The 23,731-nt window shown below is 47.0% G+C and overlaps 1 protein-coding gene across 1 annotated transcript in view; it reads left to right on the top strand.

Annotated features, from left to right (window-relative positions):
- Positions 1 to 1,054: 1,054 nt before the first annotated feature.
- PRTFDC1 (phosphoribosyl transferase domain containing 1) overlaps positions 1,055 to 23,731 on the top strand; it is a 212,852-nt gene continuing 190,175 nt past the window's right edge. The window contains exon 1 of the mRNA XM_086941661.1: positions 1,055 to 1,247. Within this exon, the coding sequence (XP_086797787.1) occupies positions 1,197 to 1,247 (51 nt within the window). The 5' untranslated portion in view covers positions 1,055 to 1,196. The remainder of the gene's footprint in view (positions 1,248 to 23,731) is intronic.

Genomic DNA, 23,731 nt, shown 5'->3' on the forward strand with positions numbered 1-23,731 from the left:
CGGTCAGGGGAGGGGACCTGAGGGATTCTGGGATCGGACCTCGAGGAGAGAGGTCGGGGAAACCTCGTGCCCTGTACAAAGTAATAAAGACATACTTGATTGCCCAGCTGTGTCCCGTGTGTTCCCTGGGATCGGGGACACGACTTTCACTTAAGCCAGAATGTTTTTTTCCTTATTCAGTACATACTTTAAACATTACATGCAAGAAGAAAACACTTTAGAACGTGTTCTACAGCATCCTTATTGACCCCCGACTGATAACTAAAGTAAACAATGACAGAAACGCTATGCTAAACATTAATACAGACGATTTTATATAAAGTTCTACTTAAGAATCATGCCCAGGCCTTTGAAAAAATATGAAAAGGTGATATAATGGCCGGTATTTGTCTCTCTGAAAGGTAGGAACCCTAGTGCCAAAACAGCCGTCGTGATGTGCATGTACTGTGCACCGTCAGCTCTTGAGCAAGGTACCCCCCAAAAACGTTTGCAGTTTGCGAGCCAGGGTGCTGCTGTGCGAGGCTTCATGCCAGGTTACCTCCGCACTCAGTGTACCGTGGCAGACTGGCCCAGTGAAATTAGACACCACACTCCCTAGGTGACGTGGGAGGCTGGGGTCTTTCCGCACCAAAACTGTACCACTTTGATGACGCACGAAGGTGATGAAAGAGATTAAACTGTAGCTGAGATGAAAAATCCGTAAAATGCTACCTATATCAAGTAGGGTTGGCAAGTACATATGTTGTACAAAATATATATATATATATGGAACTTCCTTAAAACTGTGAAAGTATTATGGAAAAAACACAAATGTTTGCAGATTAACAATTCCCTACTTTGTTTTTGATGACTAATGCGTTTTCTTAGAAGTGTAAGAGAAAAAAATATGTTTTTTTGTTTTTTACACATAGCCCTATAAACGTTCCGCACATGCAAACCAAGAACTTTTTTTTTTTAATTTCCCTTTTTTATTCATGGAGGATTTTAAGTGGGTGGTAAAAAGATACACAAAGAATGCCCTTCAGGCTGCCTGCAGCAAACGTTGCAGCGTGATAGGCTTGGGTTGGGAGCCGAGGAGGAGGAGTAGAGAGGCACGGAGCTCTTCTTTCGACTCGGCGAGCGCTCTGAGAACAGGACCCTCATTCTCTCTGGTCACCAGGGACGAGCCTCCTTTCTGCTTCCACCAGCGACCAGCGATGGGAGGGGCCGGCGCGGTAGAGCCCTGCGTCGAGAACAAACTTGTTGTGGTAAAAATTCAATTATACCTTTTCGCACTTCCCGCGCAGGCCATGTTTACAGTCAGCAGGCATCACCGAAATCGTTCTATAACTTGTCGGGGCGTCTTTGGTTTCATGTTTCCTGCGCCCATCCCTCCCTCGTAACTTTCCGGGAAACACTTCCGCCCGTTGCAGTTACGTAAGATGTGGGCAAAAGTATAAACTTGTCCTTGCAGCAGTACGTTCCATGCATTTGAGAAGCGCATACATTCCTTGTTCGTATTTTGTGCTGGGCAGGGACAGCATGTGGTGTTTTTATGTCGGCGGGTGTTGGATTCAGCCTGATGGCAACAGAGGATGTTGTGCCTGCAGCGGCCACGTTGTCTGGCTCACTGCCCTTCAAAGCCCTTTGACACGCTTCCATGCACTCGAGCTGCAGAATACACGTGCATTTATGATCTAAACACATCATGTTATCTAAATTCACCATGAAAACGTCTCTTTAAGAAACAAACAGATTTGATGGTGAAAATTAAGAGGGACTCTTGTCAAAGACTGATAACCAGTACAACTGGGTAGGGGATTTATGTGTTATGTTATGTGAATACTCTCTTCACAAGTCCTATCAATGGAAGGAATTAATTTGTTTGCACGAAAGAGTGAAAAAAAGGGAAGAGGGAAAGTTAGCGAAAACACATATGTTTTGACATTTTCAAAATTAAAAAAATGCAAAAACAGTTGATGGACAGAATGCAGAACAATGTCATATATTCACCCCAGTACTGAGATCTGGGCCTAAATCCATCGTTTTTTTGAACTCCACACCACCCCAGTTCAGACATGGCCATATGCAAATCAGCCTTGACCCTGTGCCTCATGGGGACATTTCAAAATTAGCATGTTTTCAGGGCTATTTCAGTGCTGTGTATATGCATGCTTAACACTGAGTTATAAGCTTCCAAATCAGAGATAAATTAAATATGTACGTATGCATACTTATGTTGTGCAAGAATTTCTTTTTAATTTTTACAAAGGACCATTGCGCTGTTCAAAGTTATTGTATTGTATTAGTTATATAGTGCTTACTACCCTCTATATGGGAAGCTGAAGCTCTGGCCTGCCTGGGTAGCGCACTGTGTGTCTGAAAGAAATGTTAAAAAATCCTATGTGAGAGGTGTTATTTTTCCTTGTCGTGCATGATTGTTAGAAATCGGGTCTCTAGTTGGCAGAGGTATGCACCCTGTCCAAGTAGGGGCCACAGTCCCAGTCAGGGTAAGTCGCAACACAATCTCAAATTATCCCATTCGCACCCCCTGGTATCTTGGCACAGAGCAGGCATGCTTAACTTAGGAGGCAATGTGTATGTGCAATAACTCATACCACACAGTAAATAGCCCACAAAAGATTCCACAACAGTTTAGTAAAATAGATAATAGTTATTTTAGTAAAACATGGCCAAAATGATCAAAACCCATTGAGTAGAAGTCGAGTTATTGAATATAGAAGAAATAAATGCACTAAAGTGCTTAGAAGCAGGTAGCGCTAAAAAAAGGTTACTTCAGTTCGCAAGGGGTCGGTGCAAATTCAAAGCTCCGGATGACCGTGATGGTGTGCAGGCTGGTTACAGGGACCCACTTGGCCTGCTGAGCATAGTACCTTGGATCCTGTAGTGCAGTCTGCACGGCAAGGCTTTGCATTGTCCAGCATTGGTTCCGAGAGGTTGTGCGGCGAGGCTTTGAGAGGCTTCTCGTTGTCAGGCATCGGTTCTGAGAGCTGTTAGCTGTGCGGCGAAACTTTGCGGGGCTCTGCGCTGCTTGGCGTTGGATTTGGCAGAAACTCAACAACATAACCCAATTATGATGCCCAGAAATTGGAGTAGGTACCTCTGGCAAAGGTAGCACTCACAGAAGGAAGAGTCCAGCAGCACCAACAGAACTGCAGGAAGTCTTTTATGTCCCAGAGACTTCGGAAACAGGAGGCAAGCTAACAAGCCCTTAGATATCACTTTGAAGGGAAGGCAGAGTCCAGCTCATCTTCCAGCAGAGTCAGAGAGCAGCATGCCACAGGACAACACGCAGAAATTAAGTCCTTCCAGGAAATCAATCCAGTTGAATCCTTCTGACAAAGATTTGGTGTGGGTACATAAGTGTGAGTTGGGAGGGTCATAGACACAGTACTTGTACTCAAATCTTGCTTTGATGTGGGGGAAACTTCAAAGAGTGGTTTTGAAGTGCACATGTACCACTTTCAAAACAGTGCTGTCTGCCAGGTTATCTATGGGGATCGCCAGCCATTTGTGTGGTGTGGTGAGGTGATTATTCTTTGAAGTCCCTGTGTGAGCCCCCTCCCTGTCTGCTCAGAACGGCTGTCGTAATGCAGATTGATGCCAATGGTAGCAGCCACCCCTGGTCTCCCTGTGGTTATGGCTGTCTGGGAGGAATGCACAAATGGGACCTGTCAACCTGTCCAGATGTGTTTTCGAGACAGGCTGCTGCATAGAGAGCAAAGTTAAGAACAAAAAATGCCCACTCGCTAAATGTCGAATTTCTGCACTAGTAGTGTTAAATCCAACCTTTTAGCAAAGCACATTTATCACTACTATTCCACTCATACCAAACATGAAAAACCTACTCCCCTGGGATCATGAATTATCACTTAGAAGCATGTAAGGGAATTACCAATGCGTAGTCTATGAGGGGAGTAGGCCACACAGTAGTGAAAAACAAAATAGGCTGCTTTTCACTCCCAGGGCAAGTAAAACATGAAAGTGCAGGTCCTACCTTTTACTTACATAGCGCCCTGCCCTTTGGGTTACCAAGGGCCTTCCTTAGGGGTTACCTCTTTGTGATACAAGCATTTACAATGCAATGGTCTCGTCTTTGTTAAAGTTAGAGCTATTGGCATTGCAAATGTTATTGTTTTGATTTTTTTTTTTTTAAACCAATAAATATATGGTATTGTCATTTACAATGGCACTAGGTAAGCATTAGAGAGTAGTAGAGAGCATTAGCAGTTATTAATAGTTAGTAGAGAGTGACTAGTTGATTAATAGAGAGTGTACTTGTATAGAGTAAGAGTGGGTTGTAGGCAATAGTAGATAGTGAGTAGTGTAGATTAGTGGTGAGTAGTATAGAGTGAGTAGTAGATAGTGTGTAGAGAGCGTGTAGGATTTAGTGAGTAGTAGAGACCGAGTAGTAGTGAGTAATGAAAAGTACTAGATAGAAATAGATGGAGTGTAGTGAGTTATGGAGTAGTATATCTATTTAGTAGAGTGAGTAGCGAATGACTTTTAAAATAGAGTATATATTAGAGAGCAGTAGTTAGTTAGTACTTTTTAGTATTAGAGTGTAGTAGAGTAGTAGAGAGTGAGTATACAATTGTGGATAGTGTAATTTATTGAGTTGTGAGGAGGGTGACTTGTATGCAGTACAGAGTAGAGGGTGTATTAGAGTGTGATTAGTTGAGTTAGTAGTAGAGTGTGAATTGAGAGTATGAGAGAGCAACGGCCTCGCCTTTGCAAAAGTTAGAGCTATTGGCATTGTAAATGACAACATTTTTAGGTTTCGCCTATTACCATTCGCTTGCGAATGTAATAGGCGAGAATTCAAGTGCTCCATCGACTCGTCAAACCACTGCGATTTTTTCACAGTGCATGTGAGTCACGTGACCACAAAAGCGGGTCACATGACCACACAAGCACGCGCATCTCCCTAATCCGCCTGCCACACTTCTCCTCCCCTCGCTCGCATTCCCGCCCCCTCACCAGGCTCTCCCGCCCCCATCCGGCTTCCCTCCGCGCATCTCCCTAATCCGCCTGCCACGCGTTTATCTTTAACAATGGCTGAGGCTCCTTTCATTTCTCTGGCTCGGCTTGTTTTTGTTTAAAAGGCACGCTTCCTATCACGGGTGCGCCACACAAAAAAACGTCTACAGTTAACAGTTACCAAATAGTTTTCTCTAGTTGCATAATGTGGTGCATGAAACTTTGGACTTTTACGTGTGAGCCATTCTGCCAGACAATGGGCGTACAAGTGGTTCATTATAAGAGCAACTGAAACTACCAGGAATCAATTAAAAAACACACAGACACAAAAGAGGTGTCACCAGAAACTAGTTCAGTCGTGTATGTGGACTATCAACACGGGTGAGCCTTGGACAGCCTAATGCATAAGATAAACTGATAAAGAACAACAGTGTTAGTCGTGAGCCCATGCCTTATTCCAAAAGTGCCGTGTGTGTAGCAGTTTCTGTCAGTTAGTTTATTGCCCGCTCGCTACCCGCCCTGCCCACACCTCCCGGATAGTGGCTGTTTACAGGGAGGAGGCGGGCCAGGCAGCAGCCCCATGGTTTGTTTACATGCTCAGCAGTGAGCACGGACGCTACAGCTGGAAGCCAACGCGACCGCAGGGCAGCCAAAGCGTCATGGAGCAACGCTCGCAAGCGGCCCTGTGCAAAACATGGACTCGTGCTAACTTCTGTGCAGCCCCTGAACACATCTGAGCTGGGGGGAGGGTCGTGTTCACAAGGTCAAAGCAAACACACATTCCAGTGGCAGAGATCTCACGGTCCACGGGTGCACAGGCGTGAGATGCAATGCTTTCAGAGCAACATGTTAGGAGACACAGGGGGGGAAAGACATTTGAGGTTTGGGGGACACTGCTCTATGTTTTTTTTTCTTCAATTTGGCGGTAGAGACTAAGTAAGAATTGATATTAAAAAACAGCATTTTGGGGTTAAAACGTGGAGAGTTGGAGTGCGTGCCAAAAGTTAGTGAAATAACCAGAAAATTATTCACTGCTTTGAGATTCATCGAGCGTAGGTTGGTTCATTGAAAATAGCCAAAGGTTAATAGAATTCCCCAAAGCGTGGTACTCGCGCCCAGTTGCAGTCGGGGCAGTTATTTTGGTACCCCAGTAACAATGAGGAAGATGATAGGGAGTCTGGGATTCAATTTCCATGCGTGATTCTACTGAAAATATGAGGCTCTGCTGTCAGAATCTTCCTAGAAAACATTTTGTACAATGCATTGTAACTTATACATGCATTTTCGATCATTTTGGGAACACATTAAATGTGACATCTTTACAACCCTTATTGTATTTCTGGCGCCCGGTGGCGTTTTCTGAATAAGAAACCACTGCCTCCCTTTTCTGATAAATATAATAACTCTCTTAATGCATGTCAGCGTATGCGTCATCTTGCAATTTTTTAGAGGAGTAGCCTCAAGTATATTCTTATATATTTCTTCGGGATTTACTTGTTTTCATGTTTCCCTCTGGTGAAAATGTCATTATCTAATGGACTTCGGAATAACCTTGAGAGCCCACTAATACGAGTACTGTACGTGAACAGGACGTGCGCTGAGCACTTCCACATGTGTCCTGTCATGTAGTTTTATTTATGTGCACCAGCACCACCCCCTGAAATCAACACGCCGCCACGTGCAAACAGCGCGCACTGTTTTGTGTCCAGTAAAAACGTATTTTCTTTTTATTCCTTCAAACGCAGGAAGTCAAATTGTCAGAGATGGTAATAACATTTCACTTCTAGCTGAAGAATCAGGAGCAGGGGAGAAAGAGCCTGTGAGGGATGCTGGAGAAGAAAAACAAGCACTGGCGTTGCCAATAGGTTTCGCATTTGGAAAGTTGGAGCTATTGGTTTTGTAAATGACATTTTATATTTATATATTGTTATTGACAATGCCAATAACGATATATAAATATAATAAATATAAAATGTCATTTACAAAACCAATAGCTCCAACTTTCCAAATGCAAAACCTATTGGCAACGCCAGTGCTTGTTATTTATGTATTGGTTTTGAAAACAGATAAATTGCATTGTCATTTACAATGCCAATAGCTTAATCTCTCGCAAATGCCACACACAAACGCACAGACTCACACAGAGCCCCACACACATACACACCTACAGAGCCACACACAGAGCCACACTCACACAGAGAGCCACACCCACACACACACACACACACACAGAGCCACACACAGCCACACAGACACACTCACACGCAGCCACACTCGCACGCAACCACACACACACACACACACACACACACAGCCACACACACACACCCACGCACACACACAGAGCCACACACACACACACACACAGAGCCTAATTCCAAGAGCCAAGCAGTCTACATCCATCCAGTCAACTAGTGGCTGACTCAATCTATGCATCCACCCACAGGCCAGCTCCATGGATCCACCTGTTGACTATATGCACCAACTGACTCTTTCACCCATCCATTGGCCAGCTCCATCTTCTATCCATTCACCCATCCACTTACCACATCCAGACAAACACCCACCTACTGAATTGTCCATCCAACATGCAAATCCACCCATCCACCCATCCAACACCTAACTCAATTCAACCATAACATTCCTTCCAGCCACCCAGTGACTCGTGCATTTCACTAACTCCATTAATGTAACCACCATTCAACTCCAACCACCCACTAACTCATGCATCCCCTGAACTCCTTCCACCCACTGACTCCATCCACCCAACCACCACTCAACTCCTTCCACCCACTGACTCCACCATCCACCCAACCACCTCTCAACTCCTTCCACCCACTGACTCCATCCACTCAACCACCACTCAACTGCGTACACCCACTGACTCCATCCACCCAACTACCACTCAACTGCGTGCAACCATGACTCATACATCCACCCACCCACTGATTCATACATCCACTGACTGTTAATTTCTCGATCACAAGCATTGCCTGCGGCAAACACAAACGCATGATGTCTCCTATATCTTGCAGATTTCACAATATCTACGCATCGCGTCTTTACATGTTCACAAGTGGCTTGGTTTGGCTATCTGGGGCTCTTTAGTCATCCGGTTCACTAATGGGGGCCACTTTGATTTTAGTGCCCGGGTCTATTTTTTCTCCTACTTTCACACTGCCCACACCCCCTTCACAACCCCCCTCCACGTCCCTTGCCCTCACGACTGAACTCTCCCCATCTAACAGTTTGAGCCCCTCAGTCACTTTGGGACACTCGCCGAGTCTCTGCCCCTCACTTTCCAAGCCCCCCGCCGCCTTCCTCGTACACACTCTCACATCACCGTCCTCAGCTGCCCACAGGTACCCGCCGGCCCTCCCTCCCTGAAGCGCCGCCAGAGCCCGGCTTACCGTGTGCTGCTTCCCCTTCACGCCCTGCACCTTGGAGGAGCCGGGCCCCAGCTCCTTGAAGCCCAGCGAGGAGGTGATGGCCGGAAAGGAGATGTCCTTGAAGAGCTGCCCCGCCTGTAGGCACTCGGCACGCAGCGCCTCGAAGTCCTGCCGCAAGTACTTGATGGTGCCCAGGCCATTGGCCAGAGCCTGCTCCTTGGCCAGCGCGGCCGCCACCCTGGTCATGGTGTGATCTTAGGCGGACAGAGGGGCTGCCAGGGAGGGCAATGCAGACAGCAGGCTGAGGGAGGATGCAGGAGCGGCTGGGACGGTAGAGGAAGCAGGAACCCGGCCCGCCAGCAGTATCAATAGCAGATGGGTGTTGCTCCGCTTACAGGCACAGGGCCAACCTCGAACACAATCCACCCCTGTCCTTCGCAATACAAGATCTTTACCAGCACCACCCCACCCCCGCCTCTGCCCTGAGATTGATACGCATCACTATTAAGACATGACAAGCGCTCTCCATTTTAACGAACTGTGGTTACAATGAAACTGAAGACGACTAAACAAGAAAAATGTTTATTTCTAAAAACTAATCTGGCCCTGCCACACATTTCCTCTCAGCCTTTACAATCAGTTTGCATCAGCAAGGGAACATCAGTGCGCCTTCTGGAGCAGCAGGTTGCAACTTGCAAGAGTGCCTCGAACTATGAAACGCTGACTGGCTTGGCTCGGTGAGCGGTGCGCACTGAAGAAAACTGCTGCCTGCAGGCCGCCTGGAATCGACACGAACTTACATTCCTCCTGCAGAAGGCAAGACCTGCCCTGGGAAGAGCCTGGCAGCATAGCGATCATTCCTGCCCCACAGCGGTGCCCTCCTGTGAAAGAGCTGCGGGTTCCCGCACCCTCCCGGACACGCATTTCTCCGATTCTCCGCTCTCGCCAGGTTGTAGCAAATGAGAACAGATAAAAACACCTAGCCTCTGGGCCCAGCCAGACATTCAGTGCTACAGAAAGGGGGTGGATTGGAAAAGTAAATTAGGAGGAAAAAACACAGTGGTGTAAGGGCTGATTGTGAATGACCGACCTCCAAAGAGTAACTTAGTCAGCCTTGGCTGGATTCACTTTCTGCTATGCGCACAAACAAATACTCTTTGCCGTTTTATACAGCGGGGACTTGGCCCCGGGGCTTTACAGCGCTTTACAGGTGAACCATTGTTAATGAAACCGTTCTGCATGAAGCCTTTACCCTGACCCACCGAACAACACTGACAGCTTGAGAGCATTCGTACATAGTATTTCTAAAGCAGCTATGACTCCGGTTATTAATAAAAATGTTTTCTTTTGCCTGTGTGTATAGCTTTGCTGAGGTGGTGCTAGCACGGACAGCCAGGTGCTGAAAGCAGTCTTCCCCAAACACAAGCGGCCTGGCCTTACCTCTTCGGGCAGACACAGAGCTTAGAGAGCACGTTTTCAGCAGTTCCCACCTTCCTTCCGTAGACAAGGGCGCCGCTCCCCCCTCTGTTCGACGTGCAGAGCACACATAAGCATCTGGACTCGGGTAGTGAAAAGCGCTCGCCATTTGTCACTAAGCCCCGTCCTTTTCAGACTGGGGGCGTGTTTTTCTTTCTCCCCTCTACTCCATTGGCTGGAATGTAAACAACGGGCGTGTTTTTGAGTTGTTGTTTATTATTCCAGCCAATGGAGAAGAGGGTAGAACAAACCTAAAAAACATTCCCCCAATCCGAAAAAGACGGGGCTTAGAGCGAGAGAATGACATAACTGAGACCTCTTCTCCAATGGCTGGCGGCCGTTTAGGAGGGATGTATGACGTTACAACGCATACCATTACAACTACCTACCATTACAACGCGACCATTACAACGCATACCATTACAACGCATAGCGCTTAGAGGTGCTGGATAGTGGTAAGTATAATTTACTATTCTAACTCCAGTCCCCGTGGACCCTAGGGAAGGTGTTGGATAGTAAATTATACTTATTCCCTATCCTAGAGCGCCCCCCAGCGCAATGCGTTGTAATGGTATGCGTTGTAAAAGTCGTGTTGTAATGGTAGTGCGGAGTAAAAGATGCGTTGTAACGGGTGTATACCGTTTAGGAGGCCAGACTATGGAGAAGACGGGCAGGGTTTACCCTCGCTACTCAGTCATTAATCTCGCCAACGAGACTGCGCATGTGCACAGCCTACGCTTGCCGAGACCAAAAATAGGGAGTTTAAGGATTGGCAAGTAGTTTTATGGTTTAAATCTTTTGATTGATTTAAAAAACAGAGAACAAAACAGAGCACATGGCCCCCGGCTCTCAGGATCAGTTAGATACAGACAACAAGTGACACGTTGGGCAATACTACTTCAGTAAATGCTTGGAGCGGGCCTAAGAGTAAACAGATCATAGTGCGGAGAGAAACAATATAATGACAACGAAACGAAAAAAAAACCCCCAACTAAACCCACCCACCCCACCTCCCCTCTACCACCAGGGTAAATACAGTTGGAAGGGAACTCAGAAAGTGCAAGACATGATGTGATTCATCGCAGTGTATGGGTCTTGCGTTTAGGATTCTCCTGTGGGATTGACGTGTCCACCAGACGCAGTAATCTTAGGTATCTAGGACAGGTCAGTTCCCTGAATTCTGTTATAAGCAGCGTTAGGAAAGGGCGCCATAATTCCGGGAACTCAGATCCCCATTGCCAGTATCACCCACAACCTCTGTAGTCATCCAGAATGCGGCGGAGGCTGGGGAGATCACCAGTGCGCAAGTATGTTCTGGGTAGCTGCCCCCAAGGCGATTGCGGACAGTCAACCTAGTCAAGACTTAGCCGGGTACATCAGTGGATTGGGTATGCCTAAAAGGACATAGGCTGGGAAGCCTGGAAGTTGCGTGTCTAGGTGAAAGTCAATTTCGTCTAACACTTGGCACCAGTACGGTTGGATATGTTTACAGCTCCACAAGAGATGTTCCGGCGTGCCCACATCCCCACAACCTCTCCAGCACAAAGCACTCTGATGGGGATCGAACTGATGGAGAAGCTCAGACGTGTAGTACCAATAAGTCACCACCTTAGTCAATGTCTCGGTGAGGCCTATGTGGTGTGCTGAATGTCGAGCCCTGTGATAGATACGGTCCCATTCTTTGTGAGTTAAGGTGTGGCCTACATCCCTTTCCCATCGTTCCTGCCCTGCATTGTGTGTGTAGACTGTGGTGAGCAGTAAGTGCTTGTAAAGATCCAAGATTAGTTTCTTGTCGTACGATCTGGTAACAAGCCATTTTTCATATGGAGTCAAGAACCTCTGAGCGCCAGGTTTGATTTGTGGTTGGAGGGCCCAATGTCTAAGCTGTAGGTAAGACAGCCGCTCTGTTTCCGGGATTCCGTAATCTGACCGAAGTCGTGGGAATGGAATGATTCCATCCAGGTCAAACAGGTGACCCAGCGCTCTACAAGGGGTGGAGCGCCAGTGTGTGAAGGCCTTGGGGGTTGTACTGGGGTGGAAGTCTGGGTTGTTATAGAGTGGTGTGAGTGGGGAGGGGAATGTCGTAAGTTCATGTGCCGTGGCAGTGCGATCCCAAGCCTCTACAGTGGTACTCCTGATGTAGGAGGCATAGAGGTTGGGTGGCCTATATGTTTGGTGGAGGAAGGGAAGACCCTGCAGGGGCACACCAGCCACCATCTGATCCTGGAATAACCAATGTTTCTCGGACTCAAGGCGACTCCACTTCACCAAGTAACGAAGTTGAGCAGCATAGAAGTATAGTTGTAAATCGGGGACCCCCCTCCCTTCCCCCCACTCAGGCGGCAAAATCGCGATGGCATGCTTGAATTGGGGTTTGCGGCCCTGCCAAATAAAACGGGCTAGATCTGATTGGGTGTGTTGGATTCAAACCGCCGGGGGACGCAAGGGGAGGGTATGGAAAAGGTATAGTCATCTTGATCGCAGCTATCCGACCTGTGAAAAGTTAGCCTGGCATATGATGTCCACTAGTTCGAGTGGGCACCTTGCACCAGTCTAATCGACCCTTATTGATGGTGGTTGTAAAGTCAACCTTATAGAAAGCTATCCTAGTGGTAGCATGAACCAGCAGTCTTCAGGCTAAGACTTCAGTAGGCGAGTTAAGCAAGTTGTTTTACCACTTATAATCCATTGGTTACCAAATGAAAGGACACCACACAAGGTATATATCAAATATATATGTATTTAATCTAAACACAACCCCTCTGCACTCTTTATGAGGTCAGAGGTCAAAATACAATACAAGTCACAAAGTTAATATACAATAAGTTGCACAGTATACGTTATGCCCTAGGGGCCTCACAAACCATATACTAAGAAAGTGGTATAAGTACCACAAGAGAATTAGAATCAGGCCTAGGGCCTGTGGAATCGCTGGGGCTACACTAATCGACCAAAGTTTAGGAAGTAGGAGACCCACAGGAGCCGCGTGCAGTGTCTAAACACAGGAGCGGGTTAGCATTGACTTTACATAAAGTTCGTAAAAGTTACAAATATGCAATTTAAGGACACTTCCGGATGGACTAGGATGGAATCCTTTTAAACTAGGACACTTCGAGAGTCTAGACTCATGGGAGCACCGGAGTACTCGTGTTACCTCATCCAGGGAAGCCGGGTGCTTAGGTGTCTTTTCATGTCAGGTTTTGTCGTCGTTTTCTATGGAGAGCTGCAAAGAAGTGCTGCAGTCGACCAGAGGAAAAGTGTCCGGATGGATCCAAGGGTGGATCGAAGATCTGAAGAACCTGGAAGCAGAAGGGACAGAGTCTAGGTCACTAGCCAGTGACCAGGAAGGTACCAGGAAGGAACCAGGTGATTTCAGGTGAAGTAGTCGAATTTGTCTCTTCAGCCACGAGGTCCAGGAGGCATCGACGATGACCAAGAGCTGGATTCGAGCTGTCCCACAATGGATCTAGATGACTGCGGTGTCGGTATCCGGATTGGACCCAACAAGCCTTGGCAACCGCAACCCACGCAGGATGTCGAGATTGGCTCTGTTGCAGACCAGCAAGGTGTGGGGCGCTTCTCCTTTTCAGGGAAGCTGGAGCAAGCCTGGAGTAACCAGGAAAGCAATTTAGATTCAAGATGGCGTCTTCAGGGGGCTCACTAGCCAACGGGCAAGTAACCGGGAAGTCGCGTCGAGCTCAAATGCAAAGGCGGGGACCACGGGACACTCGCGGAGTGTGGGGGCCTGGGCTTCGGTGCAAATAGTGCTCGGGGCTGGGGCTTCTGGTACCCCAATGCACAACTTACTGAGGCGTCAGGAAAGGAGTGCAGTTAGCAAAATGCAGGATGTTCAGGGTGTCCGGTCCCACGACTCTCGTGTCCGCCACGGGTCTCAGCTTTGCTGTGGATGTGGGTCTGAGTCAGAGAAGTCTGGAAGTCCAGTTCCTGTGTCGCAGATTCTTCGGGATCCGGTGGGAGCCTTGAAAATACAGACCGGCAAAGTTGCTGTTGGTGCCTGTTTGAACAAGGTGGTCACTCCTTGACCACAAGGGAGATATCTTCCGTCTTCCAGTCAGAATGGAACATCGAAGGAGAATGGAACATCGAAGGTCCAAGATATGTCTTTCAAAGATTCGTCCAGGGTAATCTAAAGTCCTAGGGACACAGCTCCTATACTTATACTAAGGATGGGGGCTGGACTACCTGGCTAGGTCCCTCCTATGGGTGGACCTGGGCAGGGAGTGCACCCCCTTCCCTTTGTCCAGTTTTGCGCCAGAGCTGGGGCTGAATGCCCCAGCAACTGGTTTGAACCGGGCTATGCATGGAGCACCTTGTGTTACTGACATAAAACCAATGAAATTCCACGTTATAGTTAGTTGGACTCACTATAACTTGCGCGCCTGCAATGCACTGCTGATGACGTCACATATTACATCACTCATGACATGGTCAGTGACATATATATATATATCAGGAACACTCCAAACTTCAGCATACAGGAAAGGCACTGACTGAATTTTGGATTCCAAATAAGTTTTATTCACTTATTGACTGTTTGACGCGTTTCGGCGGTAAGCACCCGCCTTGTTTATATATATATATATATATATATACTATATCTAAGGCTGTTTGAACAGACCTGTGGTGTCAGTTTGGGAGGCAAACCAGGGGTGGCACAATACATGCTGTAGCCCCTGGCAGGCCTAAGGTGCACCTATGCCCTGGGTACCTATGGTACACTATACAAGGGCTCACAAGGGTGACCCAGCAACCAATCTGGTATGTACCTAAAGTACATGGTATCAATTTAGAGTGAGAACAGCTGGGCTGTGGGTCTGATTAGCAGGCCCACAGCCACACTAAAGTCGAAAAACCAGAGAATCACAGCAAAAAGTGGGAGTGACCATAGGAAGCAGACCCTACTCTCCTACACGACCAAGCCAAGATAGAGTGTGATGTTTCCAGCAATCTAGTTCCGTACGGATGTGGGTACGAAGTCGGTCGTAGTTGGCTGCAATAGATGCAGGGATCGTGGCACCTAATTTGTACTCCTAAATATGGTATGGTAGAGGAGGACTATTGCATTGGATGTTCTTCCCGAATGTGGGCCAGCGTGTGTGGAGTGAGGGAGATGTCGAGGTCGGTGGACTTGTCCATATTAAACTTAAACCCCGAAGCCTGTGCGAAGCTATGCAATTCAATGAAGAGCGACCTCAACGTTTGAATGGGATCAGAGAGGGAAAGGAGAATATCGTCCGCATAGAGGCTGACTGTATGAGTGTCTCCACCGAACTAGATCCCAGAAATGAGGGGGTGTTGCCGTATGCGTTGTAATGTAATGTAACGTAAATTGCTTTTATATAGCGCATAAATCACCCGCAGGTTTCACAGCGCTTGCAATGACACCAACACCAGACAGAATAAAGCCAGACAGAAATAAAGGGCAAAGAAGTGGGACAGGGCTAGAACAGCCAGGTCTTCAGATTTTTTTCGGAATCTGAGGTAATTGGATTGGACGCTAATTGATAGGGGCAAAGAATTCCAAAGGTAAGGAGCTGATTTACTAAAAGACCTGTCACCGTTTCTGACCGTACATACTTTAGGGACCTTTAGGAGCTGCATGCCAGCTGACCTGAGAGCTCTCGTAGGTAGGTAGGGTTTAAGTTTACATTCTAAGTAAGCTGGTCCTTGTCCATGAACTGTCTTATGGACTAGGCAGCACACTTTAAATTGGATCCGTTTCTTGATGGGGAGCCAATGCAGGGTTTTGAGAGAGGGAGCAGATGGGGTACGAGGGGGAAGGTCTAATACCATTCTGGCTGCGGTGTTCTGCAGTACCTGCAGCTTAGACAAAAGATTTTCATTAATTGAAGTGAGGAGGGCATTCCCGTAGTCAATACGACTTATTATGAGGCCTTGGACTAGAGGCATGCGTGAAGAGAGAGGAAGCCAATTGAAGATTTTCCTCAGACTGCGCATCAAGCCATAGCAAGTCTGAGATGTTTTACTGATATGTTCTGACATGGACAGTCTGTTATCGATTGTCACCCCAAGGTTCCTGACCGTGGACCTGGGGAGTGGACAGGGTCCAAGGGTGGTGGGCCACCAGTCCCTGGTCCAGAATTTGTCTGCTGCTCCAAAGAGGAGAATTTCTGTTTTGCTGGCATTAAGTTTTAAAAAGTTGTTGGTCATCCAATTGTCTATCTCAATCTTGATTTAGTTTCAGTGGGGTCTGGGCCAATAGTAATCAACAGCTGAGTATCATCCGCATATGATACTGTGTCAAAGCCATGAGATTTAATAACTTGGGGGAAGGGCTTTTCTATTAGCCCGAAATGCATTGGGGAAGGAGTGATATTGGATTATGTTAAAGTTGAATACACAACTGGAAACCTATGCTTAAAGAAAAAATTTAATGAAAAATAAAATATTCTTTGGAACCCCACAATGAGGAAGAATTAATTTTGATGAACACTTAGAAAGACTTTCATGTCATAAGCAAAATGCTGTGCAACAGGGTGTCTCCTTCCAATGGGAGGAGCTGTGTATTAGTTTTGAGTTCACGCTGGTAGGTACAGACAGCGCCAGACCCTGTTTGCACGCCACAAAAGTTAATTGTTGAATACAAGGATTGAATAATCGCTGTGCAAGCCCTCCGTTCATAGTTTTATCAAACCTTTTTCTGTCCAAGGACTTGGCACGCCATTTGGTTTAAACATGAATTACGAAAACATCACTAGCATGACGGACTTAAAAGCAGACACCTTCGCCTTCACGGCTGGAGATGCAGATAAAATTTATAGCATGATCCAAGAGCAGGTTATAGCAGCTGCCAGCACCCGCAGCCCGGAAAGCAATCTGAAACAATTACTCTACCTGTTAAAAAAGGAATGCAACCAGAAATTACATGCATCCACGTTGGTGCGGTACCATCGCGCCCAGCGGATCCCGAGGGGCCTTCGGGTTCCCTTAAAACCCCTTTTGTGTAAAAACAATGCGAAGTTTGTTGAGAGATGGTTCGCTATCCTCAACAAATGCTCGCTGGATTTAATACTTTTGATAGTGGAGGAACTGTCCAAATCGCTTGAAGAATTAACCAAAGATATACAAACCATTAGGGCGGAATTGGACGAAGCCATGGATCCCACTGAATTGGCAACATTGTTGGAAGACGTTAACACTCAACTAGAGAAACATACACGTGAGACCCAAGAACGGAAACTACGTAAGTACAAGAGGGACACCATTGATTATAAGCTCGGCGAGGTGTACACTTGGGCAGAAGTGTACGCCCGCCGACGCCCCAATCGAGCTTATAATCCTTATTCGGAGAATGAGACATCCTCCTCAGATGGGGACAATAGAACGAGAACAACGAAGGCTACAACTGAGGCAACACCCACTGAGCAACCGGGCACTTCAACATCCACGGTTCATTTTTTAGAGGAGGGCCAAAATCAAACCACAGATCCAGGAGGGGAAAAACCCGCAGAGGTGGCAAAAGAACAGCCAAAAGTCAAGAAACCTTATCGTCGGAGATAAATGCTAATAACAATTTGGTGATAAACATCTCTTCCACACAGCTGTCACAGGAGGAACTACGAGTATTACAAAAAGGACAAACTTTTGTACCCACAACCAAAACCAACACGTTAGAGCTTGAGGTAAGCACGTTCAAATTGGTTAGAAACATCAGACTCCGACACTATTTCGAAAACATAGTTAACATAACAGACAAAGAGGATGATATGTTAAGAGGGCTTCGACCACGCAGTACATTCATGGCTCCAGTGAGTCACAAAATCATTGATGTATTCGAAAGCATGGTGAAAAAAGATCTGTCGAGATTGCCTTTTCAAACCAAAGCAAAACGTGAAAATTTGACAACTGCAGAAAGAAACACACTTCGAAAGATTGCCAACAATCCTGACATAGCATGTCAGACAGCAGATAAAGGTGGCGCGTTAGTCATCATGGATGCTAAATTCTATCAGGATGAAGTACTAGCTCACACGAGTGACAGTAATACTTATGCACCTTTGAGGGCTGATCCAACCAACGAGTTCTTGATGACATTACTGGATATCATCACTAAAGCTTTTGAGAAGGGTACCATTAATGATCGGACACGACGATACTTAACACCGGAGAATCCGAAACCTCCCACGCTATACATGTTGCCTAAGATGCACAAACATCCAACTAGACCACCATTTAGACCAATAGTGTCCACCAAGGGATCCATACATGAACACATCGGCAAATTCTTGGATAGATACTTGCAACCTTTTGTAGTAAACACCAGGTCTCATATCAGGGACACAACAGATTTTCTAGTGAAATTGGAAGAAGTGATCAATATGTCTCAAGATGAAGACTTGCTTATGTGTACAGTGGACGTATGTTCGCTCTACACATCTATACCTCATGAAATGGGTATAACCGCAATTGAACAGGAATTGGCTAATTCTGATCTGTATTCAGACATGAAAACACTGATTATGGAACTAATGATTTTTACACTCTTTCACAGTTATTTCACAGTGTTTGACCAATGGTTTCATCAACTAAATGGGACCGCCATGGGGAATTGTGCCGCGCCGTCCTACGCGAACATTGTGATGAAAGTATTTGAAGAAGAGCATATCCTCAAACATGACACTTGGTTAAGACATGGTAAAATCTTTTTGAGATTTATTGACGATATTTTCATTCTTTGGAGAGGTACAGAGTTGGAATTGACTGAATTTCTAAATACATGGAATGGTATCAATCAGCGTTTACAATTCACTTGGAACATGGACAGAAAATGTATACACTTTCTGGACGTGGAGATACAATGTGACAACAGAAAGTGGAACACCACAATTTTTCGTAAGCCTACTGACAGGAATTCACTTTTGCATCACCAGAGTTTTCATAGACCAGGGCTGAAACGTAACTTACCCTTATCCCAACTGATGCGAGTGAAAAGAATAGTATCTTCAGAAAACACGTGTCAACAAGAAATCACCAACATGGTGGAAAGATTCAAATCTCGAGGGTACCCACAACAAACTCTTGACATAGCAGTCAACCGAGTAGGAGACATGCAAAGACAGGAATTACTACAACCCACAGTTAAAACAGCAAACACCAGGATGGTAGTGGTTTCTAAATACAGCATCCTAAGTAACTGTTACAAGAACATCATACGTAAACATTGGGCGTTACTGAACTTTGAACCAGACTTCAGGGGCATTTTCGATCAACCACCCATGTTTGCATATACTAGGGGACGCAATTTGAAGGAAATTCTGAAAAAATCCACCAACGAAAGTGAATCTACCGCATACAGAGGCCTACGTCCATGTTACAATTGCAGCAATTGTAATAACTGCATTACAGGGAACACCATCAATCACCCAATGAAGGGCCACCCTGTGAAATTGAGAGTGAATGCCACCTGTAATTCAGCCAATTTAATCTACATGCTCAAGTGCCCATGTGGCAAATGTTATATTGGACACACGGAGAGGAAGATTAGAACCCGTTGTCAGATCCCCAACCGGCCCAAACACTGCAGGGACGTAGCATGCACCAGTCCCCTTCTCCTGCCCACTGGACACCCACAGGAACCACACTGTGGGTGCACCTATGGACTAGAAAAGAGGGTGGCTATATGAAGAAGACACCAAGTCTGCCACCCTTGACAGCACCAGGACACTGCTCCCACGATCTTTACGCTTCTGCACCTGCAGCACAAGTAGGGAAAAACAACACGTTGTACATACACTGGGCACTACTAATATCAACCCCCAATGACCATGCCTTGTCCACCAGTAGCCCCTCTCACCTTTGTATTATGCAGGCTTGGCCTCGCAAAGATGCTGTGTAACGTGAAAAAACAAACGTTGTAAGGTTCGGACTGCTGTATAGACTATAGCAGTATCAATGTGGGAGCATGGGGCATGACACTGGCGTAGTAAAAGTTAAACCGGGGAAAAAGGTCAGGGAAGGCAATCAGCCACTACCAAAAAAAACCCCGTTAGAGGACTTCCTGAATCCGAAGGGGCAGAAACAAGGGAACCCTCCGTGCGCTTTCCAAACAGCGCTTGTGTAGAACTGAACCGCCGCGGAGTGACCCGAAACGTCACTTCCGCAAACAAGGAGGCGGATAGCGCTGAGATGGGGACGCGCTAAAGAGTAGCGGCGGTTCTCAGCACTACCGCGAAACGCTGGCAGGCTCGCTAGAGCGACCGGGAGCCCCCGGTTCACTCAATCAAAAAAAAAACGGAAAGCAAAACTAAACCCCCCAGTGACGTGAAGAGAAAAGAAAAGGAAAAAGGGAGGGATACCAGGATACCTCTAAATACCTAACAGAGGAGAGAAAAGACGGGGAAGGGACGGGAACGAGGTAAAAAACAGGAATGACCCTCCTCACGAGCCCGTGAGAGGGTATAGCTCAGCAAACAAGGGAAAGGACCACAGAGAGGAAAAATCAGCTCTGCAGCCTCCAGCATCCAACAACCAGGAAGGGAATCCAAACACTGGCAATATCGAGCAATGAGCTAAAGGTAGGACTGACTATTTGTCTCCCTACTCCTGGTCACATGATAGCAAGGCATGGCCATTGAAACAGGACTGGCTCGATTCCTAACAGTACCCCCCCCCCGACAATCCTCCCCACCGGTCTGGGCTTAGAGGGGTGCGATCTATGGAATACTCGAACCAACCGCGGGGCGTGAACCTCCCCAGCAGGCTCCCAGGACCTGTCATCTTTAGTGTACCCCTTCCAGTCCACTAGATAGTACAAACGTCCCCTGACGCGCTTCGAATCAAGGATAGCCTGGACCTCATATTCCTCCTGTCCATCAATCATGACCGCAGGGGGGGGTGGTAGCACCTGATCAGTTGGCACATAGGGTTTGAGCAGTGAAGTGTGGAAAACAGGGTGCACCCTGTACTCCTGTGGTAACTCAAGCTTCATAGCCACCGGATTGATAACCTGGAGGATGGGATAAGGCCCCACAAACCTGGGCTGCAGTTTACGTGGTCCCTGTAACCTCAAGTTGCGGGAAGACAGCCACACTAGATCCCCTATCTTGTAGGTAGGCGCAGGGACTCGGTGCTTATCTGCTTGTGTCTTCATAGCCTCCTTTGCCTCCAAGAGACTATTTCGCGCCAAAGACCAGACTTCCCCCAATTGCCTGCATATACCGTCAATGGCTGGCACGCGACCCGTGGGTTGTATCGCCATAGCCCTTGGATGGTACCCCAGGGAACAGAAAAAAGGGGACATGCCCAAGGCGGAGTGCACACTGTTGTTATAGGCAAACTCTGCGATGGGCAATGCAGTGACCCAATCGCACGACAAGGACGTTATCAGACACCGTAAGTATTGCTCCATCGTCTGATTAGTGCGCTCAGTCTGACCGTCAGACTGGGGGTGGTATGCTGAAGAGAGACAGACCTTGGTCTTAAGCACCTGACATAACTCAGTCCAGAAGTGTGAAACGAACTGGGCCCCTCTATCAGATACAATCACCTCCGGTAGCCCATGCAAACGCACAATGGAGGACATAAACACCACTGCCATCTCCTTTGCGGTAGGAATCTTGGGAAACGGGATAAAGTGGGCCATCTTGGTAAATAAGTCTACCACCACCAATACAGTAGTAAGACCTGTGACCGTTGGTAGATCGGTTACGAAATCCATGCTCAAGGAATGCCATGGACCAGGTGGTACTGCCAAAGGCTGTAAAAGCCCCGAGGGTTTGCAATGCGAGGGCTTGCTCGTTACACACACTGGACACGCCCTTACATAACCCTGAACATCTCTTGACATGGACTCCCACCAAAACCACCTCATGCACAGGTCCTTCGTCTTTCGTATACCCGGGTGAGCTGCCAAGGTTGAAGAATGACACCACTCCAACACCTCATTCCTCAGTTCAGGGGGAATAAACAACTTGCCCTCCTTGTACAACAGACCATCCTTCATCTCCATTTGCGGCAAGGATAACCAAGGGGCCAGATCCAAGTGACTTAACTGGTCTTTCACTAGAGCAGGAAATTCTTCCAGTGTCAATGCCCCTACGATTCTCTCCGGCTCTATCATGGATCTACTGGCACTCAAAGATTCTTCTTCCTTCTTATCCACATGTATTCTAGAGAGCGCATCAGATTTCACTTGTTGGGCTGCAGGTCGATATGTTATAACGAAATCGAATTCATTAAAAAACAAAACCCATCTCATCTGACGCGGTGTTAATGCCCTTGCGGAACGAAAGAATTCTAAATTCTTATGATCGGTGTAGATGGTGATTACATGGCGAGCACCCCATAAGTAATGGCGCCATTCTTCAAACGCTAGTTTGACCGCCAGCAGTTCTCTCTCTGCCACCGTATAATTGCGTTCAGCTGGCAATAGAGTCTTGGAAAAGAACGCAATGGGATGCATATGGCCAGTGGCTTTGTCTCTCTGCGACAAAACACCTCCTACCGCGCACAAGGACGCATCTGTTTCAACAAAATACGGCAGGGCAGGATCAGGATGCACCAATACAGGGGCAGACACAAACTGTTTCAACAACATCCGAAAAGCCTCCTGAGTTTCACCAGTCCAAACAAAAGGAACGCCCTTTCTCAAGAGGCGAGTTATTGGGGCCACTATATCGGAGAAATGGAGAATGAATCGCCGATAAAAGTTAGCGAATCCTAGAAGCATCTGTATTTGTTTTACATTCGTCGGCACTGGCCAGGACACTATAGCCTGAATCTTCTTTGGATCCATACGAATGCCTGACGCAGAAATAACAAATCCCAAGAACTCCACTTCCGAAGCCCCAAACTGACATTTCTCTAACTTGGCGTACAAATGATGTTCCTGTAATGTCCTTAACACCTGTCTCACATGCTCTGTGTGATCAAGACCTTTTTCCGAATAAATGAGAATGTCATCCAAATACACTATAACGGTTTGGTCCAGATATTTACCAAGTACTTCATTTATGAAGAACTGAAACGCCGCGGGCGCGTTGCATAGACCAAACGGCATCACAGTGTATTCGAACAATCCGTACTTCGTCTTAAAAGCCGTCTTCCACTCATCCCCTGGCCGGACTCTGATAAGATGATATGCGCCCCGCAAGTCCAGTTTAGTGAATACTGTAGCCTTGCGGAGTTGGTCCAGCAACACGGAGATGAGCGGAAGAGGGTAACGATTTTTAACCGTTGCGGAATTCAAGGTGCGGTAGTCCACACAGGCCCTCAAGGACCCCTCTTTTTTGGGTATAAAAAAGATGGCCGATGACACGGGCGAAGAGGAAGGGCGTATGTACCCCAATGACAACATCTCATCTATATAGGTCTTCAGATGAGCCTCTTCTGGTTCAGATAATGCATAAACCCGACTACATGGCAATGGGGCACCCGGTATGAGGTCGATCTTACAATCGTATGATCTGTGGGGTGGGAGTCCTTGGGCACACTCTTTGTCAAACACCTCCTCATAGGCCTCATACTGTGGAGGGATTCTACACGTCTCGGTAGCCGCACAGGACAAAGGGTTAATCTGCTCCGCCGCCACTACATAGCAATTCTTTAAGCAGTGTACCGAGTCTAGGGTGACCAATCTTTGTACCCAGTCAATCCTGGGGTTGTGCGTTTGTAACCACGGGACCCCCAGAACCAAGCCAAACGAGGGGGCATCAATCAAATCGAAAACCACGGATTCCACATGCCCATTGTCACACACTAAACCTAAGGGCTCGGTCTGTCTGGTGATACACCCCGAAGTCAACTCGGTTCCATCAATGGCCCTTACTGGTTCCGGTTGTTCCTTTAGCTGACAAGGAACCTTCAATTTATCCGCCATTGATATATCCATGAAATTCCCGGTGGCC

Source organism: Lissotriton vulgaris, chromosome 10 (genome assembly GCF_964263255.1).
Source record: "Lissotriton vulgaris chromosome 10, aLisVul1.2, whole genome shotgun sequence".
Classification (NCBI taxonomy): domain Eukaryota; kingdom Metazoa; phylum Chordata; class Amphibia; order Caudata; family Salamandridae; genus Lissotriton; species Lissotriton vulgaris.